This window comes from Vombatus ursinus, unplaced genomic scaffold (genome assembly GCF_900497805.2).
Source record: "Vombatus ursinus unplaced genomic scaffold, bare-nosed wombat genome assembly UNPS02012319.1, whole genome shotgun sequence".
In the NCBI taxonomy this organism is placed as follows: Eukaryota; Metazoa; Chordata; class Mammalia; order Diprotodontia; family Vombatidae; genus Vombatus; species Vombatus ursinus.
Window position 1 is genome coordinate 1,140,298 of NW_020952097.1, and position 21,138 is coordinate 1,161,435.

Genomic DNA, 21,138 nt, shown 5'->3' on the forward strand with positions numbered 1-21,138 from the left:
AAAGAGGAAAAGACTCAATACAGAAGCCAAGTTCCAGGCCACAACAATACCTCGAAGGGACCACAGTACACCCCACTAACCTAGGAATAAGCAATGAAGCCAATTCCAGCCACTCCCTGCCCCTCACCCTAAGTGAAGCTCCCTGGTTAAGTCTGCTCAGGACCCCCGTCAATCACACCTGCTGGCAGGAGGAGGTTATCCCAGCATCTGAAGGGAGGGCCAACACACTATGAAGGCAGCTGTGGACCAACTCAGCTTTGTCCAGGTCTTCTAGTGGAGGCTCCAATGTTCTTGAAAGTAGGTCAAGGAAGCCCACCTGGAGTACCTGAAATCTTATCTTCACTCCACAGAACTTCTAAGGACTGAGCACAGATAGGAGCTTTATAGTACAATCAGGGACCCTGATGTGGATTGTAGTACAACAGGGTCTACTTGTATCAGACCTAGTACATTAGAGATAGCCATGTACCCAGGTTAAGCCCATCTGCCCTATCTGAGAGGGAAGTTCTGGACAGTGTCAGATTCCTCTGCTTCTGTTGATTATCAGTGCCTAAGGGAGCATAGCCAAAGGGAAGGAAGGCAAACGGAGACAAAAAATAAAAAAAAATTAAAAAAAGACCTGTGGCAAGAATGACAGCCTTTCAATATTGGCACCTGATTCCACCTAGTTAGGAAAGAGCTGTGGCCATAGAGGATGGATGTGCTCTTAGCTCTAAGGTCAATTGGAAAATGCTGTAGCAGCCTGCTAACACCACCTCAGTCTCAACAGACATTCTCCCCCAACTCCGTTAGCACCTACCACCCAATCTAGGTATTTTCCAGAGGGAAGAGAAAGGATACGATAGATAAGTGCAGGCGATCATGGCTCTTTTGCGTATTGCTGTCTTCAGAAAGTCCATGGGCTCTGCTCTGATAAATTCCTAAGCAAAGCAATCCAGAACTGCCCCTCAGCACTTGTTTCAGGGCTTCTTTTCCCGTTATGCTACCCACTTAACCCTCACCTCCTTAGACGATATCCTCCTCCTCTCCAGAGACAAATGCCCTGTTGTGGACATTTCAACTCTTTCCTTCCAACTCCTAAACCCCAGATCCAAATCCACAGACTGTCCCAATGAACCCCAAGCATACCTCCCAATATAGTGCACTGGCTCCCATGCAGGCCCTCCAAAAACCCTGCAAAAGGCCCTCTCCTGTCTTACTGCAACAGAATCCCTAACAAGGTCTACTGCCAGCCTCAACCACCTTGGAGTCTCGGGCTTCCCAGAACCCCCCTATGAAAAGCCCACTCATCCCTAAATTGAGGGATAGTTCCAGCTTGGTTTCACCTCACCATCATCTGAGCCACCAACTCTGCTTTCTGAGAGAAGACGAAGGGAGAAGATGGAACACTCTTGCAGATGGCCTGGCTGATCATGCAGATGCTCCGAATGAGGCACAGCTTCAGGGTTTCATCCTGATGACAAACATCCCAGAGGAAAAGGTTGGACAAGGGCACTAAGAAACAGCTAGCAGGCTTGCCAGAACCAGTGACCCCCACCCAAACCAGCAATCACACAAGTCTAAATCAGGTGGGACAAAGGAATCTAAGGATAGGAGGCCTCAGCTCTCTGTTCAGTATCTTTTAAGTGTCCTAGGTCTAAAGGCAGAATACTTGTTCTGAGACTGGGAACAACATTCCAACCTCCTGAAATGGAGAACAATAAATAAGGCTTAAGTTCAGAACCTAGCATAAATGGCCTCCATCATACAATGCTGCTGACTACTACCACAGGGCAGAACTATGGTCTTTTCTTCTCTAAAGGCAAAAATATCCTCTTCTTAGAAAAGGGGCCTTAAAGGAAGTTGCCTTCTTCTTCCTCCTCTACTCTGGATAGTTATTTAAAGGTCTGGACTTGCTCCAAACGGAGCCCAAAAGGACAAGTGATCCATTCCCTGCATCCCAAGATATTCAGCTCTGCCATGAATCAATATCCCCAAACCCAAGGGTCATTCACTTTATGAAGTCCAGTCCTGTCCTAAGCTGGGAAATGCTTCCTGAGCCCCTAATGAAAGAAATAAATAACCTTTGCCTGTGATAAGGTATTACTGTTACCATTTTAACCTTTTTGCAAAGATGTTAATTCCTGCTTAAGGCATTAATCATACATCCTAAAGGGAAGGAAGAAGAATAAAATGTAATTCCCTAAATGGAGAACAGTTGGGGATTTTACTCCTAGTCAGCACCTTTGCCTAGGGGTAGTGAGAAGGGGGAGAGAAGCTACCAGGGCAGGTTTAGAAAGTCTCCCAAGATCCCACAGATAGAATGGAGTCAGTACCTATCCTTCTTAGTCCTTAGGAAACCTTGACTAATAGGAACCTACCCATCACATGGGGATTACTGAGTAGGACAAGGAGGTTCCAGCCAACACCAGAAAAGGGCTGTTCAACAAGTGGTTTTCTTTGGGGAAGGAGGTGGGAGGTTTGTTCAGCAATACCATTAATCACAGAAACTTCCTCTGACAAATAAGAGGATTGAAACAGGGGATTTCTAAGATCCCTTCCAGTTCTGACATTCTAGGCATCTATGAAACAAGTAAAGAGACACTAATCCCAATTTATGTTCTGGCCTTTACCACCCCTTCCCCCTAATAGTCATTACCTAATTATATCCATTAGGTTTGCTCCAATCACTACGCATCCCCCAGGCAGTACAGAAGCAAAAGTGCAGGAGCCATGAGGCTTGGTCTGTTCTTAGAGAGAATGGCCCAGCTGCCTCAAAGAAATGGATCCCCAACCATTTTACAGAAAGCCATTTCTTGTCAGGTTAGTGCCAACATGAATCCAGAAGAGAAACACATTAATGAAGCTTGGAGAAGTATGGGCCCTTAGGCCTGACACAGGGATCCAAGGATAGCCTGAAATGCCATTTACAGCTGCTTCTACGAAGCTCTTTTGGTGCTCACGGGACCTGGCATTAAGCAAGCAGTGGGGAGCAAAGCTAGAGACAGCATTCTGTCCATCTTTCTGGCTGGCTGACCTTGAGTGACAGGGATGAGGCTGAGCAGAGGGTAGGAGGATCCAGGACAAGTCTGGCCAACAAGGCAGATTTCACATATATCACTGAAGCTCAGAGGTGAAGGGAGGCAAATATATCTATATGGCAGGAAGTCTGTGGGCCCGCCCCAACCCGTATTCCATAGGCTCCAGCCAACCCCAACCCCAGAAAGGTCAGGTAAAGAAGTGGGTAAGGGAAGGTGGAAAGAATTTCCTCAAATGTTCAGTTTCTTCCTTCTGAACACAGGGCCCCAAGGCAGCAGCACCCAGGAAGCTCTCCCCTAGAGCCTTCCTCCCTGATGCTCATTACCAAGTATAGAGGAAAAAACAGAAACAGCAAAGGAAGAACAGAGAGTTCAGTTTTAGTTCCTCAACACTGTACCTTAGTTTCTACCTTTATTCCCAGAACCTGAACAGCAAAAAAGTAAAACAAAAAATTAAAATGAGCAACTTTGGTATAATCAAACACTTAAGTAAGTGCCTAGAGGTCTCATCATATGTATCCCCTGCCCTGCTAAGCCTTGTTTGGCCTAGCCCCAGACTAGCCAGGGTTCCATGAGGGGCCAGCTCCTGACAGAAGCCAACTTCCAGGCTGGCACCCTCCTACCACCTTCCAAGCCCCTGTTCCCTGGACAAAAGCTGTCCAGTTCCCCACCTTGGTGTTGAAGTACTGGAAGACATTCCTGAGTATGTGGGACTCAATCCTAGCCAGCACCAGCTCTTGAGGGGCATGCATTGCCACTTGCCCATAGCACAGGATTAGCGTGCTTTTGACTTTGTCCACTTCAGTATCGCTGCGGTCCTGACAGGACAGAGGAGGGATCAATAAACATTAAAAACACATATTTGCTGTTCTAGCCTCCCAGTGTTGCCCCCAATTCCCATAAACCACCCCCAAAGATAAAAAAAGATGGAGAAAAGGGGAGGTGAGAAGAGTTGTTTTCAAGTAAGCCAGAGTATTTAATCAATTCAAATGTTACTGGTATAGTGGAAAGTGAATCTCCTTTTTAAGAGAAATTTCACTCTATCCAAACGCTGATAGACAGGTGGTCTCTCTTCAAGTGCTAAGGTCTGGAAAACATAAGTGAGGAGTAGGAGAAACCTACACTGGGGAGACCTAAGGAAGGAGGAAGAAGGCTTCAAAAAGGATCTGCCTCCATGAAAGCAAAAGGACGTACTGGAGAATAGGAATAGCAAAAAAAATAAACAAACAAACAAACAAAAAAAAACCTAAATCACAGTGGGGGGCAAAGGAAGACAGCAAATGGTCATCTCAGAAGCAGTGTGGAATGGTGGGAAAAGAACTAGACTGACAGTCAGGAAGCCAGGGTTACTTAGCCCTGTACTCACTAGTTCTGATGTTAAGAAAACCAGTCCCCCTTCTCTGATCCTGTGTACTCATCTCTGAGTGGTTGTTCAAGTGCTTGAACTCGTCCAGAAGTTCTCAACTTTTTTTTTCCTATCACAGATCTCTTTGTAATCAATCTGGTGAAACCTATGGACCCTTTCTTAGAATTATGTTTTTAAATGCATAAAATACATGTGATCATAAAGGAAATTAATTATACTGAAATACAGCTGTCAAGATATTTTTGTTTTTGTTTTTTCGTTTTTTGGCGAGGCAATTGGGGTTAAGTGACTTGCCCAGGGTCACAGAGCTAGTCGCCACCTAGCTGCCCCTGTCGAGATATTTTTAAAAACAAGTTCACAGACCCAGTTAAGAACCCCTGAACTAGAAGATCATTAAGGTTCTTTGAGTTTTAAGACAAGAGGAAGCATAATCAAAGAGTAAAACATTGGGAGAGTTTCATCTGAGAAACCAGTCCCTTACTTGTCAGTGGGGTTTGATTCCTGCTGGGACTCCTCACTTAGATCAAGTGCTAAATTCTCTCTCCTTTGGAGTTAGAACAGGGACATTAATGTAGTTTAATACTAAAGGCCATTAGGTGGCAGAGTGGATAGAGTGCCAGGCCTGGAGTCAAAAAGGCTGGAGTCAAATCCAACCTCCTAGCAGTGTGACCCTGTGCAAGTCTCTTAACTCTACTTGCCTCAGTTTCCTCATCTGTAAAATGAGCTGGAAAAGGAAATGGCAAAACACTCCAGCATCTTTGCCAAGAAAACGCCAAACAGGATCATAAAGAGTTGGACATGACTCAATAACAACATTCCTTTTGGCCTCCAAAGAGCATAGACTGATGAGGAAAACTCTGGTAGCCAATTCTCAAATGAAGACTGCCATGGGGCCTCAGCAAGAGGGGAAAGAAAGATCTTAGGAAAAGTTTTTGGCAGCCTAAGAAATCCCCACTGAGCAGTCCTAACACTGCAAGCAAGGACAGGGGACCAAGAACCAACAACTAATGAGTACCTTCTCACTGCCCACAGCTATTCTGGTGTCTCAGGAAAAGTCTGCTGTCTAAAGGCAGTGTCCCTAATGGGGGCATTCCAAGAGTCCTCACTACCTCATTCTCAGATTACCAGAAGTCATGGAAAGAGTTGGATCTTCTGCCCATCAAAAACTGTTCCTTCTCATTTCTAAAGAAGGTAATTCACATGCTATGTTCCAGTCAAACCAAAAGGGCTTGGATGATACCATAAAGCTATCTTCTAGGGTCTCCCTAGAAATGAAGCCTAGCTTATCAATCTGTTCAGTGAGGGCTTAAAACTTGGCTCTATCTTATTTGCATGGACTCACTCTCTCTGACTTTTGTGCAACAGTTTTCCCAAATTGGAAAAGGGGACAAAATGGATATTGCAAGTATTAATGATACAAAAGCACGAGGCAAAAAGTTGACAAAACAATAAAGTTATACCATATGTAGAAGAGTTGGGAACACACTGGGATTCTGGAGGTCTCAGGTCAAGGCCCAGGTAAGCAAGATGAATCTTCCTCTCCCAATATTTATCACTCTTTCTAATTCACCTTTTAAAGAAGATTAACAGCATACCTTAAAAATGTTAAATATGCCCACAGATTTCCTGAAGATGTCCGATTTCACAAAGTCTTCCAGCTTTATCAGGGTGTCATCTAGGTGATTAATGGCACAAATCCCAAAGGCACAGGACAGCCCCTGAGGATGTCACATACATACATAGTGAGGAAGGACAGGTGCTTAATGTCCTAGCCTACACTTTCTGTTCAAGTTGACTAGCCTTGAAATCATTCTCCGTGGCCCCCCCATGAAGATTTCTGGGACTTCCTGCCATCTAAGGGAACAAGCTCCTCTTTATACTACCCAATGTAATACCTCATCCAAGACTCAGTAACCCTTCTGACAGCTCAGAAATGCTGTCTATAAGGCAATGTATCCTCTTAAAACAGCTTTTCCAATGGAAATACAGTAACAGCAAATGTCAGGAGTAACTCAGTAACCCTCCAAGACTCCTCTTAGCTGCTCATATGGCTACCCACTAGCTTAAAAAAAATGGGATTTACAGGAACTACACACACACACACACACTTGCTCTGAAAGCATCTGACCAAAGAGGTGGGAGGAGGGGGAAAATGTGAAAGAGATAGCAATCCTTTACTCTGAGGATCAGCGAATTTTGTAGAGTATATACTTTCTCCATAAAGCCTGGGAAAGTGTGTTACCTTTTTTCTTTTTAAATTATGGAAGGAAAACGATGAATTACTCAGAAAGGAAGAACTCAAGGTTCTCCTTTAGTCATACTAGTTCAGAGTTGAGGTAGGGCCCTGAGTGATTACAACCCTGGGGCCACTTCTGCAAATTTTCTAAATACAAAATGCCATTCTTAGTTTCCTCACTTGCTTATCTGAGATTTTAACTCTTCAGGAAGACAAATGGGAGAAGGGCAAGGGGAGGAAATAGTATGAGATTTTAAAGAATTTGAGCCTGGGGATGGGACAACGAAATTTATTACTCAAAAGTATGACAACTTTAAATTAGTACAATTATGATGGAAAGGGAGCATGCTTATCATTCTCAATTTTAACACAGACAATCTTGAAAGACAGTATGGGGAATAAATACACACTTATTGTCTGAGTGAGGAAAAACAAGGATAATACAAGGGCTAGCCCAGACCTAGACATTTTTGGCTTCCAGAAACTTAAAAGTGCCAGTACCTCCCTTTCGACTTCTTCTTGGTACCGTGCTGTCTCAAGAAGTTCCTGAAGATGTTTTTTCACTATCTCCTTATTTGAAGTGGCCCCCAATGTAGTTCCTATGCATTTATACAGGAAGTTCTGGAAACAAAAATATGAGATTTGCTTAAATTATAGATCTCAAAGCTTATATACAACCCTTTACTCGAAAAAGGAAATTAGACCTCAGATACGGTTTCACACTTGGTCAGGAAAACTACCTCCAGAGATTGTCTCATGTTTATCTCTGCCCTCTAGCTCATGTCACCTCTAGGATTGGAGAAGGCTGGCCTGAGTTAGCACTTAAGGATGTAAGGGTTTTTGGTCTCCTGTACTTAGCTTCCTGAGTGTAAAGGAAAGAGAGGAGGAGGAAGAAGGAAGGAATTAAGTTAAGAAAGGGGGGTGTGTGTGTGTGTGTGTGTGTAGAAGACAGAGGAGGGGAAATAGTGATTAAGATTAAGTCCCTATGCTGCAGCAGAGGAAGGTAAGAAAAGCTCAGAAGAACCCAGAACATCTACACACACACAAATGGAATAAGGGCCTCCTCATTCCTGAGCGGAACCTCTGGGAAGTGTTTCTGTATGTACTGTCTTATAATGCTCATGTCATGGTCTCTCCTGGGGAGGGACGAGGCAATTACTTGGATGGAAGTTAAATGGGAACGTGTTCTTATAATGTCTACATAAGACTACAGCAAGAAGGAAGTCCTCTACCAATGACAAACTGATTAGACTTATTCTATACTGCTCCAGAGAGGAGAACTAAGATGAATGGTGGAAGCGAGAGGAAGGTGAATTTCAACTCAATACAGGAAAAATATTCCTAACAGTTAGAATTCCTTAATTATGGGATAAGATGCCTAGGCAAGGTAACGAGTCCTTCATTTCTAAGACAGTTTAATTTGAGCCAAGACCTCACCAATGATCAGGAGACTTCTCAACAGACTAAACACTGTGTCTTGGATAGAAACCTGGGGAAAATAATTTCTGTTCATAGCACCTGTGGATGGGATGGGATAAGTAAAGGTGATAAGTAAAATCATATCAGAAGGGAATATTAACTAGAAAGGATAAGTTTAGCAGGTTTTAACCTCCCTAGTCTTTGCTAAGTAGAAATGTTTTTGTTACCTAAACCTTAGCCTGTTAAGTCTTCCTTGCCCTTATGTTTGTGAAAACAGATGAAGCCCTCTTCTCTTCTCTCTTTAGCTTTGCCCCTGGTGATCTCATTCTCTCCAGTGCCTTCAAGGAACACTTGTTTGCAGATGATTTACTTCTTCTAAATCTCCCCTGTGCCCCAGTCCCAAATCTCCAACCACCTATGAAACAACTACACCTGAAAATCCTATCAGCATAATAATATCTACTTAAGGGGAGCTGTCAAAGAGAGGAATGGGAACTTGCCAACAAAATTAGACTTAAAAAGACATATATAAAGATGACAGTACCAGCAGGCTACTGAAGATGAACACAAAAGCATGACACAGTACTGTCAGAAGGAGGTCAGGAATGCTAACGTGGACAACAAAAGGATAAAATACAAACTCCTTAGTCTTAATATTCAAGACCTTCCACAAAATGTCTCCAACCTACCCTTCCAGTCTTATTATACTCAATACTTATGATTATATTCAAATATTCCACGTTCCTACCGAACTGGACTGCTATGCCCTGATATCATCCTGCAGTCTACTACCCCTCTGCTATGCATCTGCATAGTCAATACCTCATGAAATGTACTCCATTTATAACTGCCTGTCTGCCTCTTCCACAAGCATTTACTAAGTGGCTAGGCATTGTGCTAGGGCGCATACCAAATGTTAGGAGAAATAATCTTTCACAGCAGAGAATTCCCCCTTCCCACCCAGGGTCCAGGGCTGCCTTCCTTCATTACCAAATGCAGTATCAAACTTCCTTGATCTCACAACTGGAAGAATCCTCTCAAGGCAACCCAGTCCGCTGTTGGGACAGCTCTAATTGTTTGGAAGTTTTCCCATTGTTGTTTTTGTTGTTCAGTCATTTCAGTCATGGCTGATACTTCATGACCCCACCTGGGGTTTTCTTGACAAAGATACTACAGTGCTTTGCTCTTTCCTTCTCTGGCTTGTTTTACAGATGAGAAAACCGAGGCAAATAGGGTTAAGTGACTTGCCCAGGATCTCACAGCTAATAAGTGTATGATGCCAGATTTGAACTCAGGAAGATGAGTCTTCCTGACTCTGGACCCAGCACTCTATCCATTGGCACCGAGCTGCCCAAATTTTCCCTTACATTAAGTCTAAATTTGACTCTTTGCAATTTATACATAGTTCTGCCCTACGGAATCAAACTGATAAGTTAAATCCCTCTTCCACATAACAGACTTTCAAATACATGAACATAACTTTCATGTTTCAAGTCTTCTTTTCTCCAGGCTTTCTACTCCCAGTTCATTTACATAATCTATCTCAAGAGGTTTCCATAGCAACTAATCTGACTGACCACCCTAAATCAGATATTCTCTCTTCCCTCAATTTATATGATACTGCTATAGTTATCCCTTCCACATCACAGGGGTTAGGGTGGTGGCACCCTGCAATCTGGAAAATCTGCATAAAATTTTTTGGTCGTCCCTTTGTACCAGAGAACTTTTTTTTCCCTTTTTCTTTTATAGGGTGTTAACAGTACCTTCTTGTAAAATTTGGGTTAAGTATTTGGTTATATGCTACATTACACAATACTATATATATATATATACATATGTAATGCATTTCTGAGTTTCTAAACCTTTTCTGTGTTGTCTGCTAGCCTCCACATGTCATATGAAGCTTCTACAAAACTCCCCCAAAATTCCCATTTAACTTCTTAAGCTGACCCAGATTATACTGAAACCATCACGGGGAAAATTGTGATGTGGAAGGGATAACTGTATTTTTTGGATCTTCTATCTCACTGCGTCTTCTTGGTCTTCTTTGATGGTTTATCTTCCTCATCCAACTCTCTAAATATTGGTGTCCCCAAAGTTGTGTCCACACTCATCTGTTTTCTCTAGATGTTTCTTGCTTTAGCAAACTTATCTATTCCCATGCCTTTATCACCTCTATGCAGATGGATTTCAAATCTGTATCTTCAGCCCCAGTTGCACTCCTATGCTACAGCCTAATAGTCTGAATTACTTGCTGGACATCTCTATCTAAACATCCAACTGGCAGCTCAACATCAACACATCCAGAATTGAAGTTCCCATCTCAGAAAGACTTCTCTTCCCTCAAGGCTCATTTCAGAAACCTCTTCTTTCATGAAGCCTTTTCTAACCTTTCCCAACCAAAAATGATTTCTGCTATATAAAATATTTTGAGAGCACTTGTTCTAGATCTCTATTTTGCCCTTATTACATTCTATTTTGTATCCTACTTAAGTATATAAGTATTTGTATCATAGGCAACATATTTTGTTCTACTCCGTTAGATTGTAAGCTCCTCGAGGTCACAGATAGTGCTGTGTTTCTTCTTTGCATCCCCAATACCATAACAAAGTAAGTCTTTAATAGATGTTTTTTAAATTGAATTGGGGGCAGAGCTAGTGTAACCTGGGTTAGTAGTAGTAGGGGCCTTTTGGGTCCTGAAGTGCATGATTCTAATAGAAGACTATGGTTGAGTTACTCATTTGCATCCATCCAGAACTAATAACTTGCATATGTGGAGAGGTATGAAGTCCTGGGACAAAGAAATGGGTCCTGAAGGCAATTAAGAGAAGAAACTGGTTTCCTGGGAAGGTGAGGTTCTCAGGAAGATCCATGGCTTAGGGAGAATCTTTTATAAACTGTAACAGAATCATTGGGATGAAGCTCTGCTCAGTACCACAAAAGAATGTCAGTCAAGTTTCACACAATACAAATGTACAGGACAGGAGTAACATGCAGCAAAATCTAAATCAGCAAGAAACAAAAGAAGCAGTTTCCATTGGGCCTATTTTAAGTAATATGGTCTAGTCAACAGTAGGGGACTAGCAGTAGATTTTTCTGCAGACCAGACTTTAGTCCTAGGTCTGCTTCCTAGAAACACAAGAGTTTCAATAAAGGCTAGTTGAAGGGGTCGAGTAGCTGAACTAGAACCAGTGCCAAATGACATTAACATACTAATCCCATATGTTAAATCATCAATGTCTATATATAATTGATTGGTATTTTACCAGGCTGCGGCTACTGGGCATGTGTGCTAGGAAAACTGACAGTACTTGGGATCCCAAACCTATTTCCACTGCTGTCTTCTGGACCTCGGGGGACTCTCCTCTTGCAAGATGGTCTTTCCCCACACTATCTTAATGTCAGGGAGGTGGGCTGAGGCTTGGGCTTGTTACAGGGGTCCATTCCGCCTCTCTTCCCCCCGCCCCTGCAAAACAGTGTATAGTCTAGAAAGAGCAAGATGCACTAGAAATAGCAAAAACAGACCTTCTCCAGAGGCGTTCCATTATAACAGTTCAGCTGTTTACACATCTCCAAACTCAGCTGGCAAATCCATGTGTTATCAGACACAACTATAAGGGTATCCCGGAGGAACTGCAAACACATAATAGACACCAGTGCAAACTGTTTGGGGAGCAGTAAAGCCAGAAAATCTGTTCACTCTCAAAGACCACTCCTCACACCCACCCATGGCAGCTAATGTCACAAGCTCTGTGCCATAGGGAATTACTAAAGTCACAAGAGCTTTCCTGAGTATCTGTCTTCAGACTCCCTGAAGTGTTAGAAAATGCTCAGTAGGATAGAACTGGCCAGCAATCAAACATTTATTAAGTGCCAGGTACTGTGCTAAGTGCTGAGGATACAAAAAGAGATGAAAGACAGGCCTTGCCCTCAAAGACCTTGCAATCTAATTAAGGGGACAACATGCAAACAAATATATACAAATAAAGCTATATACAGGATAAATAGAAAATAATTAAGAAGGAAAGCACTAGAATTAAGAGTCTTCTTGTAGAAGGTGGGATTTCAGTTGGAACTTAAAGGAAGCTAGGGAAGTCAGTAGTCAGAGTGGAGAGGGAGAGTGTTCCTGGCAGGGTGACAATCAGAGAAAATGCCCAGAGCTCAAAGAGTGTCTCATTCACGCAACATCCAGGAGGCCAGAGTCATACCTCCTGAACTGGGCCTCAACCTGGGCCTCAGGAGCTGCCTAGCCCTGTACAAGAGGTGGACCCTTATATACTTATGAGAACCTCAAGAAAGTGAGTACCAGGATGAAATCATAACTTGCCCTCCCTGTGAATTCTTCACATCTCCAAAAGTAAACCTTCTTTAGTGCCATAGCAAGCCTCAATATGATCTCTGCCACATAAAGAGGTTTGTTGTACTTTCAAGTTGGCAAGACAGGGAAGAAATAGGGGAAGGTAGCATTATAAAACCTGGTGCAGCCATAATGGCCCTATCCAAACTCATCTTTCCAGGTATGCACAGAAGCATCTCCTCATTTCTCATCTGTCTGTACACTTTGGAACTTCTTTGACATTTTCACCATTCCTCCATATACCTTTTCTGTTCCTCTCCCTCCCATTCCCTTTTGGCTTCCTTTTGTGCACTTTTGTTGTTGTTGTTAAGGTATTTCAGTCATGTCTGGCTCTTTGTGATGCCATTTGGAGTTTACTTGGCAAAGCTATTGGAATGGTTTGCCATTTCCTCCTTCAGCTCTTTTTTTTTTCTTTTCTTTTTTCTTTTTTGGCTAGGCAATGGGGTTAAGTGACTTGCCCAGAGTCACACAGCTAGTAAGTGTTTGAGGCCAGATTTGAACTCAGGAAGATGAGTCTTTCTGACTCCAGGCCTGGCACTCTATCCACCATCTGCCCTATGTATACTATCTCCCCCCATCAGAATATAAGCTCCTTGAAGTCACAGACTATCTTTCTTGCATTTGTATCCCAGTGCTCAGTACAGTGCCTGGTACATCATAGGTGCTTAACAAATGTTTATTAATTAATTGATTGAATGTCTTCCTCTACTTCAGGGATGAGGAACTGGAGACCCAGATGTGGCCACCTGTCCAATGTCACAGAACAAGCTTGTGGTCCAGATGGAAACCCAAGTTGCTTAGCCCCTTACACTGAGATCAGCCTGCTATATCAGACCAGTCTCCTTCCAAGAGTATCCCTTCAGGTTCTGTTCCAGGTCATCTGGGATTGGGGGGTAGTGATGGTGGTAGGTGAATTTGTCCCCTGGTCTGTTCACCTCCCTTATAAGAAAGGATTTGGTATACCTCATTTCCTTCTTCTAGGACACTAATTTGCCCTGACTTTTTCCCAACAACTGGTCTTGCTGACTAATATAGGCTCTCCACTTAGCAGGGCTAGGGAGAAAGTAAAGGAACAGAACAATCTACCCTATGGGGGATAGCAAACTCTTGCCTGGACCCATTAACTCTATCCCCTATGAAAAAGATGCCTGGGTGGCTGGCCACCATAGCTACTCTCCATCACTGTCCAGTAGATTGTTTCCCTGCTGAACAGTTCCTCTTGGCTGATGCCTGACATAGTTCAAATTCATACAGTGCTTTAAACTTTATAAAGTACTTTCTTCATGATAACTCTGTAACATAAATAGTTCAAGTATTATTAACTCCCATTCTAAGGATGAGGAAACAGATTTAGATAAGTTGAATAATTTTTCCATAGCCACACTCCTAGTTAACTAAGAGTCGGAGTCAGGATTCAAACTCTGGACCCTTAACTCCCAAATATGATATTCTTTCCACTACAGCACATTGCCTTTAAAAGCTCTCCTTTCACAGTCTCCTCCCTCTCTTTTTCCATCAGAAAAGATAAAGCATCCTTTCCTATTTCCTACCATCAGCAGCTTTTCTTCCCATTCCTTCTGAGACAGGGTTTCTTCATTGTGTTCTGAAATAATAATTCAGTTAGACTGGCTGGAGGGACTGACCACAGCCATTCATAAACATAGACAGGCTCTCCCTTGACCCCAACCACCCAGCCCCTGGCTGACTCAGTACCCTCCAGGGAGATCAAAGGAGAATTCAACAGGCAAATCTATCCCTCCCACGTGACCTCAGGTTTATTTTAAAACCATCATTCCAAGGTGCCAGTTGGACCACTGAGATTCTATTCAAGGATATACTCCTTATGGGAATCCAGCTAAACTCCATAAAAAAATAGGCATTGCATTGAACAGGTACAGTTCTCCCCTTACTCTCAGGTCCTTCCCTCTTTTCTTCCTTCCTACCCTCTTCCTATGGAACCTTTACCTTCTAGATAGTTTACTAAGGGAGGGATGGTTTTCTTCCAACGCTGACCCAATAGTGGATGGATATTAAGATGCAAAACATTCAGCAGCCGTAGAGAGGCTGCTCCTCTGCCCTCCCCCAGGTAAGGGTGTGAAGACACAATCTGTGAAGAAGAGATAGAAAATCAAAATGAAAAACTATAGGCTCTGAGCAAGAACTTGATATTGGATGCTCACGAATTCTCCTGGCTGGATCCTAATCTCATGTCCAGGGCAAACAAAGCTTGGAAAAATATCAAGAGAAACAATGAGGTACAGGGAAATTTTATTCCATAGTCCAACTTCCTTCAGAAGCAGATGAGGTCTAGGCAGTGAGTCCATAGGTCTACCTCCCTACCCTCTACAAAGAAAAGAAAACACCCATGTCCCTTGGGAGCTTCAAGGTTAGGCCACAAACACTTACCAAGAGTCTTGTAGTTAAAGCAAAGGGAGATGGAAGGTTTACTGAAAAAGAGGAATAAACACAAAAACATTCACATGATAATGGATTAATAAATGCTCATTCCCTTCCTTCCTACCCCACACCCTGGGGAAAAAAAAATCAATGTTCCACCTGTGATTAGATATGCCCAAAGTTTATAAGCTGCTTAATTCTAAGGGCTGAGGTGGTACAAATGGTACAAACCATTTGAATCATACTGAATGAGGAATGAATTCTCTCCTTCCTCTTGCCTCTTCATAGCCAGGTGCATGAGACTCTTGCAGAGTGGTGTCAGGGCATTAGTGAACTGGACAGGGATTAGGAACTCCAGAAGGTATGGCCAAAGAACCTGCATGGGGACAGAACACCCAAGTGACACAGCATCCTTCCCAAAGAAGCAGACCGCTATGGACTCTTCCTATAATTCTGCCTATGGCAATGTCACATGGCTTCACCTTGCATTTGATAGGTACAGATCTACAGCTGAAGTCTTCATGATTAATGGCAGCCCTGTACATCATATGGCCTGGGAGCCACTTGCGGCCCATCAAAGTGGCCTGCAGGCCGGATGTTGTACAGGCCTGTTTTACATTCTCTACATTTTTCATGGGCTGCCTGAAATCCGTTGGGGGGCCAAAAGCTTATCGCCTACTATGTTGTGCAGACCTGATCAATGGCCAACAGATAGGACCTTAAAAACAAGCATTATCAACTACCTAGGACTCAGGAATTGTTTCATTATAACAAATTAAGCATTATTTTATAAAGCTGGAAAAAATATGAAATTCATCTGGAGGGAAAAAAAAAAGGCCAAGGCCTTCAAGAGAAAAAAAATTAAAAACTGGGGGGAAGGAAAAAGACCTAGTAGTACCAGATCTCAAGCTATACTAAGAAGCAGTAATCATTAGAATGATTTGGTACTGGTTAAAAAAGAGAAGTCAACCAGTGAAACAGATTAGGTACACAATATTCAGAAGCAAACAATCCTAGTAGCTTATACTGTTTGATAAATCCAAAGGTCCAATTACTAGGTTAAGGGCTCACTATTAGACTTCTTAAAACTGCTCAGAATCCTGGAAAGCAGTCTGGCAGAAACTAAGTACAGACCAACACCTCACACTATATACCAAGATAAGCTTGAAAGAGTTGTATGACTTTGACAAAAGGAGATACACGATAAACAACTTAGACGATCAGGAATTATCTTTCAGATCTGTGAGTAGGGGAAGAGATCACAACTAAACGAGAGGATCGACAAAAATAAGAAGGATAATTTTGATTTCATAAAATTAAATCTTCTGTAAGAAACAGAGTGGTGGATCAGTGGAACAGGTTAGGTACACAAGACACAGTAGTCAATGATGACAGTAATCTACCATTTGATAAACCCCAAAACTCCAGCTTCTGGGATAAGAACTCACTATTTTACAAAAACTGCTAGGAAAACTGGAAAATAGTATGGCAGAAATTAGGCACAGGCCAATATCTTAGACCGTATACCAAAATAAAGTCAAAATGGGTACATGATTTAGATATAAGGGCTGATACTATAAGCAAACTGAGAGCGCAAGGAATAGTTTACTTGTCAGATTTATGGAGAATGGAAGCATTTATGACCAAATAAGGGATAGAGAACATTACAAAATGCAAAATGGATAATTTTGGTTACATTAAATTGAAAAGTTTTCGCACAAAGCCAATGCAAACAAGATTAGGAGGGAAGCAGAAAACTGGGAAAGAATTTTTACCACCAGTGTCTCTGATAAAGACCTCATAACTAAAATACATAGAGAACTGAATCAAATTCATAAGAATACAAGTCATTCCCCAATTGATAAGAGGTCAAAGGATATGAATGGGCAGTTTTCAGATGAAGAAATTAAAGCTATCTATAATCATATGAAAAAATACTCTAAATCACTATTGATTAGAGAAATGCAAATCAAAACAACTTTTAGGTACCACATCACACCTATCAGATCAACTAACATGACAAAACAGCAAAATGATAAATGCTGGAAAAACTGGGAAAACTGGAACACTAATGAATTGTTAGTGGAGTTGTGAGCTGATCCAACCATTCTGTAGAGCAACTTGGAACTATGCCCAAAGGGCTATAAAATTGTGGGTCAAAAACTTTGACCCAGCAATAGCACTTCTAGGGCTGTATCCCAAAGAGATCATAAAAACAGGAAAATACATACAAAAATATTTATAGCAGCTCTTTTTGTGGTAACCAAGAATTGGAAATTGAGAGGATGCCTATCAATTGGGGAACAACTGAACAAGTTGTAGTATATGAATGTAATTGAATACTGTTGTGCTATAAGAAATGATGAGCAGGTGGACTTCAGAATAAACCTGGAAGGGCTTATATGAACTGATGCTGAGTGAAGTGAGCAGAACCAGGAGAACATTGTACACAGTTAACAGCCACACTGTGTGAAGATTGACTTTGATAGACTTAGTTCTTCTCAGCAATACAAGGATCTAAGACAACTCCAAAAGACTCACAATGGAAAATGGTGTCCACATCCAGAGAAAGAACTATGGAGTCGAATACAGATCGAAGCAGACTATTTGCTCTCTCTCTTTTGTTTTGTTGCTTCTTTCTCGTGGTTCCTCCCATTCATTCTAATTCTTCTTCACAACATGACTACTGTGAAAATATATTTAATAAGAACGTATATGTAGAGCCTATATCAGATTGCACACTGTCTTGGGGGGGAGGGGAGGGAGGTGGAGAAAACTTAAAACTCAAAATCTAATGGAAGTAAATGCTGAAAACTAAAAACAATTCCTGGATGACATCCTTAATACAAGTTTTTCTTCAGAGTTTCTCACTAAATATGTGTTTAAAAATTTTTACTCATACACTTTGTTTTTACATTGCTCAAGTTTCCTCCTCTATACCTTCTCCTGTTCGGAGAGTCATCACATATAACAAAGAATATTTTTAAAAGAAAAAGAGGAAAAAGTAGTAATGGAATCTCTGGGTGAAAGGGTACAGACATTTTAGTCACTTTATTTTGCAAAATCCAAAAGTGCTTTCCAAAATGGTTGCACCAAGTCACAGCTCCATCAACAAGGAAGCAGTGTGCATAGCCTATCTTTCTATAACCCCTTCACACTGACTATTGTCATCTTCTGCTATCTTTTCCAATTTGCTGGGTCTGAGATGAAATCTTAGAGTTGTTTTCATGTGTATTCTCTTAGTGTGATTTGCAGCAGTCTTTCATGTGGTTTTTGACAGATTGTAATTCTTCTTTTGAGAATTATTTGTTCATATCCTTTGACCACCTATCTAACAGGGAATGTCTTTTGATCATTCATATGTATATACATGTGTGTGTATATGTATGCATGTGTGTATATGCTGTCATATATCTGCAATAATAACTCTTATCTGAGAAATTTTATACTAGCCCCAAGCTTCCCATAACAGCAAAGATCTATGTTTTTAATACAAACATTTTGCAGATATTACGCTATGGTAGAAGGCCTGGTACATCACTGCCTCTGAAAAATCAAGGACAAGCATTACACAGAGGGCAGTAGAAAGGCACACAGGGATAGAGGCAATTACAAAAGATAATCTAGATGATTTTGATTACATGAAATTGAAAAGCTTCTTTAAGAACCTACTGAAATCAGGGGCAGCTAGCTGGAGCAGTGGATAAGAGCACCGGTCCTGAAGTCAGGAGGACCTGAGTTCAAATCCAGCCTCAGACCAAAGACTTGACACTTACTAGCTGTGTGACCTAGGGCAAGTCACTTAACTCCAATCGCTAAAAACAAAAAACAAACAAAAAAGAACCTACTGAAATCAAAATGAGGCATGCCTAATAGGCCTTTTGCTGAGACCCAGACTGAGGTCAGGAACTTGCAGAGCTCAGGCTGGGGGTTGTGGGAGGGGGGGTTAGAGGGGAGATGTATGTGGGAGTGGGAATAGATTTTGCCTTGGATGAGACCACTTTTGGAGCACTGAATGCCATAGCCTGAGAACACACAACATTTAATACTCCAGGAAAGCAGCCCAAACATTCCCTTTAGAAATACACAGAACCTGGCCCTAACAAAGTCCAAAGTCAAGAAGTAGGCTGGAAGAATGAGGAAAAAAAAATCCCACTATAATGGGCTGTAATCATGACAGACAAATCCAAAAGAAGAGAAAAACCCCAAAACTTCTACATGCAGAGCCTCAAAGTAAAATATAGCATGGGTACAAATTTAACTTCAATTCCTAGAAGAGATGCCACAAAAGTTTAAAATGTTTTTATAAATGATTTGAGAACACTAGAGGACAAAAATTGGGGAAAAATGAGAGTATAAAAAAAAAAAAAAGAATTGGAAAGGGAATTAACAGCTTGGCACCAGAGGCATAATATCTCACTCAAGAAAAAAACTCCCTAAAAATTAGAATGGACTAAATAGAAGCTGAAACTCCTGATACAACACGAAATAGTAAAACAAAGTTAAAAGAGTACAAAAATAAAAGAAAATGTAAGGTATATCATAGCCAAAACAACTGATTTTAAAAACAAATCAAGGAGAGATAACTGAAGAATCATTGGACTACTTGAAAGCCATGACTACTCCCCCCAAAAAAGAGTCTAGACATTATATTTCAAGATATCATAAAAGAAAATTATCCATATCTCTTGGAACCAGAGGGCAAAGTGGAAATAGAAAGAATCCACTGGTCACCTCCTAAAAGAAACCTTAAAATAAAAACTCCTAGGAACAGCCAAACCAAAGTTCAGAGCTTTCAAGTCAGAGAAAAAATACTGCAAATAGCCTGAAAGAAAGAATTCTGGTACTGGGGAAACACAGGTTCACACACAGTTTAGCTGCTGCCACTATAATGGAAAACAGAGCTTGGAATATGATATTCTAAAAGGCAAAGGATATGGGCGTACAGTCAAGAATAACTTACCCAGTAAAACTGAGTACAATCAAACAAGGAGAAAAAATGGACCTTGGATGAAATACAGAACTTCCAAGCATTCCTGACAAAAAGACCAGAGCTACATAGAAACTGTGAAGTGTGAACACAGGAATTAAGAAACAAATCAAAAGGCAAACATGAATGCCTTTAGGACAACTTTGCTTAACTGAGTATCTTGCCAGGCTTTCTTTTTTCTAATGTAAATAGTATTTTTTTTTTTTCCAATTACATGTAAAGACAATTCTCAACATTAATTTTTATAAGATTTTGAGTTGTAAATTTTTCTTCTTCCCCTCCCCCAAGACAGCAAGCAACCTGATATAAATTATACATGTGCAATCATGCAAAATATATTTCTATATTAGTCATGTTGTGAAAAAAGAAAACAGAACAAAGGGAAAAAAACACACAAAAACAAAGAAAGTGAAAATAGTCTGCTCCGATCTGCATTCAGATTCCATCAGTTCTGTCTCTGGAGGTGGAGAGCGTTTTCCATCCTAAGTCTTTTGGAATTGCCTTGATCACTGTATTGCTGAGAAGGGCCAAGTCTATCAAAGTTAGTCATCACACAACATGGCTGTTACTCTGTACAACGTTCTCTTGGTTCTGCTCACTTCACTCAGCATCAGTTCATATAAGTCTTTCCAGGTTTTTCTGAAACCTAGCCAGGCTTTCTCTAAAATATGTTTTAGCCTCCACTGCTTCCCTCTTCTTTATGCAATGATATTCTTTATAATCATCCATCATCCTTCTCTGTAAGATTTACAGACAAGTTCACTGTCTAAGCCAACGTTACCTTTGGCAGACAACTCTTTGTATTTGGCAAGTAAAGCAAACATTTGCAGACTAAGGTACTTTCTAAACTCTTCTGGCCTCCTTGTTGTACTATTTAATACACATTTATTCAATTTCTCAGCAAAATGTTAATTGGTGTCAGTATCACTTGTACTTTCAGTTTCCTGTTTTTTATTCTCAATGGTTTGTTTAAATAATTCAGGGCTAAATGTTAATTGACTGCCATCTCCTTCTCTCATTATTATTCTATCTTTTGTTTATTATAAATTATGATCTTAGCTCTGATGAATCAATGATCTGTACCAGTTGGCTGAGACATCTAACAAATTCCCTTAATAAAAGGATTTGTTCGGTGAAGTTTGGATTCATTTAAATGGCCACACTTGAGGACCTAGATGGCCATATGGACTTTGAGGCCGTAGGTTCCCTACCCCTGATAGAGAGCCTTCTGTATAACCTACAAATCTGCGGTCTCTCTTATTTGCTTTTCCTGGACCATATTTTCTCATATATTTCTCCCTATCCTTACCTTTTCCTACATTTGCAATGAAATCATTAAATATCAGAATGTATTTT

General features: G+C 41.2%; 1 protein-coding gene across 7 annotated transcripts in view; it reads right to left on the minus strand.

The window, feature by feature from the left end:
• MROH1 (maestro heat like repeat family member 1) overlaps nucleotides 1-21,138 on the minus strand; it is a 185,195-nt gene that overhangs the window by 70,203 nt on the left and 93,854 nt on the right. For 5 of the 7 annotated variants that reach the window (XM_027857639.1, XM_027857636.1, XM_027857640.1 and 2 more), the window contains exons 15-26: nucleotides 15,024-15,168; nucleotides 14,802-14,842; nucleotides 14,361-14,502; nucleotides 13,946-13,998; nucleotides 11,564-11,671; nucleotides 7,121-7,240; nucleotides 5,979-6,101; nucleotides 3,689-3,835; nucleotides 3,416-3,442; nucleotides 1,331-1,453; nucleotides 841-920; nucleotides 179-290 (exon numbers count right to left, since the gene is read on the minus strand). In XM_027857639.1, coding sequence (XP_027713440.1) covers nucleotides 179-290; nucleotides 841-920; nucleotides 1,331-1,453; nucleotides 3,416-3,442; nucleotides 3,689-3,835; nucleotides 5,979-6,101; nucleotides 7,121-7,240; nucleotides 11,564-11,671; nucleotides 13,946-13,998; nucleotides 14,361-14,502; nucleotides 14,802-14,842; nucleotides 15,024-15,168 — 1,221 coding nt within the window. The remainder of the gene's footprint in view (nucleotides 1-178; nucleotides 291-840; nucleotides 921-1,330; nucleotides 1,454-3,415; nucleotides 3,443-3,688; nucleotides 3,836-5,978; nucleotides 6,102-7,120; nucleotides 7,241-11,563; nucleotides 11,672-13,945; nucleotides 13,999-14,360; nucleotides 14,503-14,801; nucleotides 14,843-15,023; nucleotides 15,169-21,138) is intronic. The other 2 variants (XM_027857638.1, XM_027857637.1) reach the window with 2 other exon arrangements.